Source organism: Antrostomus carolinensis, unplaced genomic scaffold (assembly GCF_000700745.2).
Source record: "Antrostomus carolinensis isolate BGI_N321 unplaced genomic scaffold, ASM70074v2 scaffold8224, whole genome shotgun sequence".
Lineage (NCBI taxonomy): Eukaryota > Metazoa > Chordata > Aves > Caprimulgiformes > Caprimulgidae > Antrostomus > Antrostomus carolinensis.
This window is the reverse complement of record NW_010311388.1, coordinates 43,839-53,505: the sequence shown is the minus strand read 5'-3', so window position 1 is coordinate 53,505 and position 9,667 is coordinate 43,839. Positions and strand designations below refer to the sequence as shown.

The 9,667-nt window shown below is 36.5% G+C and overlaps 1 protein-coding gene across 1 annotated transcript in view; it reads right to left on the bottom strand.

Annotated features, from left to right (window-relative positions):
• The window catches only part of LOC104523974 (plectin), a 27,030-nt gene that overhangs the window by 3,212 nt on the left and 14,151 nt on the right, over window positions 1–9,667 (bottom strand). Inside the window, 5 exon segments of the mRNA XM_029084679.1 lie at window positions 2–2,044; window positions 6,720–6,818; window positions 7,888–7,995; window positions 8,092–8,175; window positions 8,850–9,012. Coding sequence (XP_028940512.1) covers window positions 2–2,044; window positions 6,720–6,818; window positions 7,888–7,995; window positions 8,092–8,175; window positions 8,850–9,012 — 2,497 coding nt within the window.

Below are 9,667 nucleotides of genomic sequence, written 5' to 3'. Positions count from 1 at the left end.
GCTGAAGAGCAACACATTCTAGTTTTATGCCAGAAATGTCCTTTTCTGTGATGCTATGGGATTCCAGTAATTTTTCAACTTTTTTACGAAATTCCTCTGCAGAGTGTTTAAACTTAATAGATTCTTCCTGAAACAGAATCATCTTCTTGCGTGCCATTTGTTCATCCAGAGTCTTTTGATGGAGTTCATCCTGTAATTTTTTCAATTTACTACTTAGCTCTTGTATATGAACTTGTTGTAGTTGTACCTTCTGCTCACTCACTCTCTTTTCCATAGTTAGGGCATTCATTTGGGCATTTAGATTTTTAACTTCCCGGTCAATGGTTAGGGTGGAAGCACTTTGTTTATCACATTTTTGTTTATATTCACTAGCCAAGTCTTTTGTTTTTGCTAGATCAACTTCTAGGTTTTTTATTTTACATATGAATTCTTGCTCAATTATTGTTTGCTTGTGCAACTGTTCATTTGTTGCACGCAGTTGCTCTTTGAAACTATCTGCTAGGGCTTTTAAAGCATCATTTTTCCTCTGAATACTTTGTTTTTCCAAAGTAATCTTCTCTGATTCAGACTGAATTTGCTTCATCAGTACTTTTGTTTCAGTATTCCATTTATTAAGGTCTTCTATCTTTTGTTTCAATGTTACTGACACCTGATTACTTTTGGATAATTCATTCTTCAGCATCTGAATTTCCTGCTGGTTTTCTTTCTCTACTTTTGTTTTTTGAAGCAACTGTTCTTGAATTTTCTTATATTGGTCTTGAAGAATACTTGCTTCTCCTTTGCATGACTGTGTTCTGTGCTCAGCTGCCAGCTTCTCTTTCTGAAGAGAACTGATTTGTGAATTTAGATGTTTGATAGTGATTTCAGTTTTTGTCTGTGATCTAGTTAATTCCTCTACTTCTCTTTTCAGCTGTGTCTTTTCTTGCTGAACAGATTTCAGCTCCTCTTGATAGTTCAACTTAATTTTCTTAAGATCTATAGCTTCTTGCATCATCTCTTCAGCTTTTCCTGTGGTTCTATGTAGCTGTTTTTCCAGTTCTTTCAACTGTTGCAAATATCCCTGCTCTACTTGATCTTTTCCCTCCAACTTAATTTTTAGGCATTTAAGTTCACTATTGACTTTATCTAGTTTTTCTTTTAATAAACGAGACTTTTCTTCTGTCGATGATTTCTGAAGCTCAATTTCATTCAGTTCATATTTCAGGTCTTTAATAGTTTTATCAGCTTTTTTGTTAGCAAGGGTTAGCTCATCTATCTTCTGTTTTAGCTCTTCTACATTTTTGGCTTCTTGTTTCTTCTGGAAACTTGTAACTTCACAATCAGTCATACACTGGCCGCCTTGCCCAGCTGTGAAAGTTGGCAGGCAAGTTTTTCTAGTTACAAAGTACCTGTCTTCACCAACCTTCCTCCTGGCTTCAGTTTTCTCTTTTTCTTGCAGCTTTATTTCTGATATATTTCCTTTAAATTCAAGATCTTGTTCCATTTGCTTTATCAGTTTCAAAAGTTTCTCCTCCCCTTCTGTTTTCTTCTTCAGTTCCTGCATTAAGGTTTTTTTTTGTTGCTCTAAATCATGAAGATTAGTATCTTTTCTTCTTAGATGATCTTCAAGGTTTCTTCTGGTAAAGGTGCTTTCTTCTATTTGATTTCGAAAAGCACGGAGGTTTTCTTCCAGTATACTTCTTTGAGTCTCTGCCTGAAAAATGAGCTGCCTTACACACTCCAACTCCTGCTCTGCATCTGCTTTCTCTTTCTCAATGCTCTCTAGATCTATACGACACTGCTTTGCCTCTTCCTCAGCCTTGGTCTTCTGAAGACAAATCTCTTCCATGTCCTTTTGCTGCTTCTTCCGCTCTTTTTCTGCAGCTTCCCTCACTTTAGGGAGCTCCTGTTCCACTTGGAATTTTTGTTCCTTCATATCCTCCAACATCTCCTCAAGTGCTTTTACCTTTCCCATGAGTTTTCTGTTCTCATCAATTGTGCTATTTTGCTGTGCCATTAGATCTGAATATGCCTCACGCACTGATGCTTCCTTATTCTTTAAAATCTGTAAAAGAACAAGATAACTTGGAATGTACTTTTTGTAATACAGCACATGAAACATGTAGGCTCTCTGAAAAGTAGAATGGAAAATACTTACTTATATATATAGGGTATGTCCAGAAAGGAGGACGAGCAGTTCCCACCACCATCACCGTCTCTTGATAGAGTAAGCTTCAGGAAATTACCATTAGCCAAACATGAAACCCTTCATAAAGACATCCAAAAAGCGAAGAAGTCCTGAAGCCTCTCACTTCAGTCAGATGCCTCTTAGCGGTAAGCAGTGTCAAACAACGGCTTGCGTATGCTTTTTCTCCAGACAAATAGGTAGAGCAAACAGTGAGACAAACACTATGTGCAAGAATTCCCAAGGAGGAAGCGGCCTACCATTTCTGGATAAGTTTAGTAGGAACTGGAAGAAGGATCTTATGCTTGCAAGCACAAATAACACAAGAGAAGTTTGGAAATCCCCTCCAAGAAAAGAAACACCATCTAGAGCTAGAGCCAAGATGCATTAGCTCCAGAAACAGAAGTATCTAAACCACAGTACATCTGTGCTATGTAGTGTGCTCCACAGTCCCAATTCAGCCACTGGCTCAGCTTAGGGACTGGTAAGAGCACAGCTGCTCTGCAGTAAAGACACAGAAGCGTAAACATGGTAATTAGGAAAATCCTAGTGAAAACCAGTAGCTAGTAGTCTCCATATGTTGGCAGATCAAGGGAAACTCTTACAAGTAAGATGCACATTCATCAGTAATAATATGGTTGACATCATACATACCTTGTCTTCATTAGCACTACGGCATAAGCTATCAAATGTGAGCTAACACGAGGCAAGAACACACCTATATTCCTATGATCATACAAACATGATATGAAGGGTAACTATAGCAACACTTTTAAGCAAACAAGATGGTTTAGTTCAAATTCACCAGATTTACTTGATTTTTCATATGATATATGAAACTTATTTCCTAAAAGGCTAATGCAAAGGCAGCTTCTTCAATTCCTCTCCATATTTCCCGTGTCACAATTTTGAACAGACCCTAATGAATACAAAACATTTGAATTGGCTTCCTATTAGATCTCCATTTATGTTCCCATAGACCCAAAATCTAATATATTATGTTTGAAAAAGAAAAACTAAAATACAGATACATTTACAAACTGTATCTTGTTAGCTTTCATGATTTCTAATCAACGTGGCTGAGCATCAGCTGGATTAAAAGGATGGTAATTAAATAGTAATATAAAATGAACATTATATAAATTTTACAAGAGTGTAAAAAATATAAGCATCTCAAAATGCACAGTAATTAATATATCATTAGCATATTAATTATTTAAATTATGTTCAATCAACTTTAAATCATTTGACCTTCATATATTCTGAGATTCAAATGTTGATTTAGATCAGTTTAGAATCATTCTTAAATCAACTCTTTCATCTGCATTGTACAAAAACTCTGGTACCTCGATAACGGTTGTGCTCCTTTTCTCTTCATTACCACTGTCTCTTTTTTTTTGCTTTTCTTTCTTTTCAGGTGAGGCTTTTTTCCCTGTTTTTTCACAGAATGTTTTCTGTAGCTCAGTATTTTTTTTGGGTACCTTTGTGCTATGACCCTTATCTCTATTGTCTATTTCTGAAACTAGCAATAAATCTTTCAATTTCTGACCCTGTTCTAACTTGTCTTCTCCACTCTGCTTCTCTCTACTTATATTTATGTTGTCCAAACCACAAATTTTACCCTGTTGTATTTTCTTCTCATTTACTTTCTCATCGTGACTCAAAAGCTTTTTTGCTAATGCATGTTCTGATAATAGAAAATAATCCTCTCTTCCAGAAGTAATTTCTGAGAGGGCTATACTTGCATTTAAATCACCAGCATTTCTTAATACTTCCGTACCTAAACTTGGATCACCCTGCACTGGTGATAGTTCAAAGTCTAATGGACAAGATTCAGAGACTTGTGCTGCACAGTGATTCTCTGAAATATTTCCTGAAGAGACAGACAAAATTTCTCGCATTATACTCTTGGCTTCATTTGTATTTAAACTCGATTTTTCAAGGATTTCATTTTCTGCTATGAAGCAACTTTTATCCACAGATGCCCTGTGCAGTTTGTTTGTATCCCTTCCAACACTACCAGAAATGCCTGGATTCCTCACAGATTGCAAATTTAACTTTGTGTTTTCACTTCCACTGTGCACTGCCAGCTTTCTGAAACAGGGTGCAACTTTCTCTAAAGTTACTGTAGCCTTTACACCCAAAAGAGACTCGCCTTTTCCACTACATACTTGAAATTCTCTGTCTTCAGAGTTTAAAGTATTATGTCTATTACTTTCTGTAAAGCAATGTTCTTTACACCAACATTCAAAATGAGTTCTTGGTGGAAAATGTTCCTGCTGGTAAGGGCTGATATCCAGGGCATACTTTCCAGTTTTTGGAGTAACTTCACCTTTCTTCACTGTTAGCTCAAAATTAATTTCTGATTGCATCTCACATTCTTCCTTTGGTGGAACATCAATCCCCGCCTTTCTTGAACAATTTTTTCCTGTGGTTTTGTGTATCATTTCCACTTCGTGCAACTTCTTTGATACTCCCTCTGTTTTCTGTCTCTCTCTATTAACAATTTGCTCATTTAATATTTCACCAGGATTGTTACTCACACAGATCTCAGCTGAAATGAAACAATCTTTTCCACCATTTTCTTCTTTTCTTCGATTACCAAAACCCATTAAATTATCTCGCTCTGCATTTAGCTTACTTCCTCTGTTGCCACTAACACTACTTTCTCGATCACTGAAATTTAAAAACTGCTTCAATGTTCTATCAGTTTGCATTTTGTTACATCTGCCTACATCTAATTTTCTTCTGTCAATTTCTTTTTGCAAATATTCCATATCCATCATGCTTTCGTAAGTTGTATTTTCCTCTCTGAATTCAACAGCTTCATTACATCCCAAACAAGGAAGGACTTCAGCTGATTTCACGGGTTGCTGGAGTTCGCTCTCCTCTGGTAAGCTCTGAGCACAACAGCACACAGATTAAACTGAGATATCATGGAAAGGATCTTATTTTTCTTCCTTATTCTGTGCATTCCTAATGCCATTACTGAGAGGAACAAAGACTGGCATGGAAGAAAATCTTGGAACAATCACAGACTTCAGAGGTCTGATCTTGGAAGAAAAAAAATTACCATTCCTCTTTTGAAAAGGGTTATGCATTTTCAGATTTGTTATCCTGATTACAAAGAAAAAACTCATCAAATCACTATCGAAGATTTAGAAGGCTGTCAAAAGGTGGAGGAGAATGGAAGATTGGGAGTGTAAATTCCAAAAAAGCAGTCCTGGAGATTCAGGGCAGACTGAAACTCAGAAGAGTTTAAAAGATGCCATTTGCTCTTGGAGAACATGAAGCCCACTGGCATTCACAAATTTTTTGATCCTTGTTTCAATTCTTGTTCTTTGTTTTACTTTTTATCCTTTATACCATTAGCATTATTAATCACATTAAAGCTTCAGTTATAATGGCTACTTGTCAACAAACACTATTTCCATTTGTATGCTTCACCACTTCATGATGCACAAAGACAGTGTTAGTGTTAGTTTGCCCAGAGATATTCAATAGCAAGAAAAGCCAATAAAGACAAAGCCAGCATCAGAATTACGTAACATTTGTTTAAGAACTCTCCAGAGATATTCAATAGCAAGAAAAGCCAATAAGACAAAGCCAGCACCAGAATTACATAACATTTGTTTAAGATCTCTCTTTTTTTTTTTTACAATAACATTAAAATTTATACCCTTATAAGAGTGTTCTCCAATTTTATGAAATTTATATAGGACTACATTTAATATGGGCACAATTAATTACAGGACGACATTTAATGTGGGCATTATTTTAGAGATATACACTGTATAGATTATACTAAAACACTGTAGTCCTTACAGAATGACTATATAATTTCTTTCAGAGAGAAACATTTCAAAAGAAAGTGAAGAATTTAAAAGGGTTTTTTTCTCAATTATTTGGAAGGTTGATTCTGCAGCAAGCATGTATTTTGAGTGATTCGTCTGCTCAATTTCAGTAACCTACTCTTGTTAGTAAGATTCAACACTAGAGCATAAATAAAATGCTATTTGACCCCAAGGAATCAATACAGTAGAAATGCAGAAGGAAAAAAAAAATCTAAACATGCCAAAGAAACCTAAGAAATTAAGAGGGCATTGCATCTCCCTGTTTAAAGAACTCCCTTAAATCTTGTTAAGTGGACCAGAATGCATACTATACAATACAGAAGGCCTACAAAGGACACCAACAGTGCATGCACACCAAGTTTGCCCTCATTTTAATGTCTGCATTTATCCAAAAGATCAAACCCTAAAATACTGAATTATTAAAATGTACTGTATGTAACTATATCTCCCTCAGAATTTAGTGAATCACACAATCCTTCTAGCTGGAAGAACCAGTAAAATGTATGGATGGTATAGGATTTTGCTTATCTGAATGATAATGGTGTAATTTAACACTTTTATATTTCTGTATAAAGTGCAGTACATAAGGCATTTTAGTTTTTTGTATCTGTTGATAACTTTGTGAATAATTCCAACAGGTATATTGCTCTTTGTTTGCCTAGCTGTTCTTTTGCTTGGTTGCCTGCCAGGGAATGACCTACCTCTTCCTCTTCCAGTCTTTTCAAAGAGTCACCTGCAAACTTAATGTATTGGGTCATCAGGGTCACTAAGGCAGTATAACGAGTCCGTAAATCCATGAACTGCAGAGAAACAAGGCAGGGTGGGGGGGGAGACAGAGAGAAACAGTCCCATTAACCTTCAAAGAAGTGGCAAACACTACTCTAGAACCTATCCCGATTTTGATTCCAAAATCCTGATTGTGGAATCCAAAGTCCTAATTTTGATTTCAAAGTTGAATGCCAGCAACAGGGTGCACTTGCACAAATAAATCTGAAGGATCTATACGGAGACATGTTCCAGGACAAACTTGTTAGCAGGGCCTTTAGGGATAGAACAAGGGGTAATGGTTTTAAACTAAAAGAGGGTGGATTTAGACTAGATACAAGGAAGACATTTTTTACAACGAGGGTGGCGAAACACTGGAACAAGTTGCCCAGAGAGGTGGTAGATGCCTCATGCCTAGAAACATTGAAGGTCAGGTTGGACGGGGTTCTGAGCAACCTGATCTAGTTGAAGTTGTCCCTGCTCATTGCAGGGTAGTTGGACTAGATGACCTTTAAAGGTCCTTTCCAATCCAAACCATGCAATGATTCTAGGAGATGCGTAAGGAGAAGAAACAGAAGACAATGTTTTAACTTCACAGTCACTTGATTCTTCCCCTCTGTAAGAACGGGTGATAAGAGGGACAAGCAGTGCTCATCACTCCTCCTCTCTCTAACCAGTTAGCAGCGAGACAGATTTCTCTTTCCCACTCAAATGAGGCTGATATGCCGTGGAATCTGTCAAAGTGTCCAGATCTGGTAAGTTTTACCATAGCAAAGATGGTAAACCTCCCTCTGTTTACTCTCATCAGGATCCAGCACAGAGGTAGTTTTAAACAGTTTTAATGAGATACATTTCTCACACAGCTTTTTATAATTTGGGGGACTTCTGTTCATCAACAGCAATACACTGTCTCATTATCTAAATGCTGCATAATAACCAACAGGATATCTATCACATCATATACCTACAGAGAAAAAAAAATAGCCTTGCTTGGGTAATCCTATTTAATCATTAATAAATCCCAAATCCCATTTTTGTGTTTACTTTGTTTTAAGCAAAGACTCGAAAAACTTATGATTTCCTGTCATTAAAAAATCCATTTACCTCTTGAATAATGAAGTCTGATGAGCTTTGCATTCGTCGGCGTTTCACTGGAGATTTTTGTTGGGAGTCAACCATAGCTCTGTAGGTCATAGTCTGCAACTCATAGTCCTGTAAAAAGAGAAGATACACAAAATGATTGGCATCCCACATGATACTGACACTAAACAAAAAAAAAAATATTCTAAGTATAACGTTATTTATTACCTTCACAGCAGCTGAGTATTGTTCTGAATACTTTTGGCATTCATCTATTTTGCTTTGTTTCATTTCAATATCAGAAACCAGCATCTGTAAAACATGAATCTACATGTTCATCCTAAAAAGTGATTTTTATTAGCATTTCTACTTTATCTAACACCATGAAATTTACACTATATGCTCATTTCCACACGCATACGAGTAATTACATGCTCAAGCCCATGTCCTGGCTTTGTCAGACTTACAGAAGTAGTGAAAAAACCCTGACAGGTTTACTAACTGGTGAGTAGACTTAAAAAGAAATTAGGAATATTTCACTTTATGCATATAATTTGTTATCCTGTCTCTTACTTAAGCTGCATTTCCTTCTCGCAGGAGAGAGTTTCTGAGTTTAGCTCTGCCTCCATGAAAATATTTCTACATCTGTAACTACCAAGGGCAATACTGAATAAAAAAATCATGTGATAAGGGATGTTCAGAATTGTAGGAACTCTCTAAGGTTTTGGTGTTCTTTCAGATTGGAAGAACAAAACAAGCTAGTCTACAAAATGGCTATAATCAGTGAGTGACACGTTAACAATTGTTAGCTGCATTGTAAACATAAAAACATGAAAGCTAGTGACTATCTGGAATTCTACAGAAGAACTGAGGAACATAAACACTTCCTATCAAGAAATAAGACTGACATGATGAGTTCAAAAGATATTTTAATTCTTTTTCAGTCATTACAGCACTGCTTTCCTACAATGAGACCCTTTTCATACCTTATGTTGGTTCAGCTGTTTAGCCAATGCTTTGCTATTTTCAGGATGGATTTCTTGAATCTTTCGCTGAGTATCTTCCACTTGTTGAATCCACGTGTCCAAAGAATTATAGGTATCTTTGTAATACTTCAGAGATTTACTAATACCTTCTAAGTCACGCAACCTGATTTTATATTAGAAGATATGCAAAGGAGAGAAGTTTAATATAAAAGATTAGAAGTACAACACTAAGCAAAACACAGCTTTAAAGGCTTTGTATGCCTTAGCTCTGCCATTGCTCACACTATAAACATACTAAAATAACACTAACTAAACAGTAAATTCACTTCTCAAACATTAAGATTCCCAGCTTGAAGAATCCTTTTCATTTGTCATAAATGACACCCAGGAGAGATCCTGCTACAGAAAAAAACTCTGCATATATCCCTCATTAGTGAGCTAAACTGCTTGAAATTCCATGAGCACAGGAAACTCCAAGCAAGAGGGAGAGCTATGCAACAGCAATTAGTTCTGTTACAAGAAGTGAGAGTATTTCAAACGTGACCTATGTGAATCAAGAAGGAGTGTGCTGTGCTCTGCTGGACTTAAGTAGTGGTTCATCATACGCTCTGTGCCTTCCATAAAACAACAGGAGTTACACTAAAACTGAAGTCTTTAAATATTCTAATTAATGAAAGCAATCGATCCTGTAAGTCCATTTTCGAATCATAGAATGGTTTGGGTTGGAAGGAACCTCAAAGATCATCCAGTTCCAACCCCCCTGCCATCAGCAGGGACACCTCCCACTAGACCAGGTTGCTCAAAGCCTCATCCAGCCT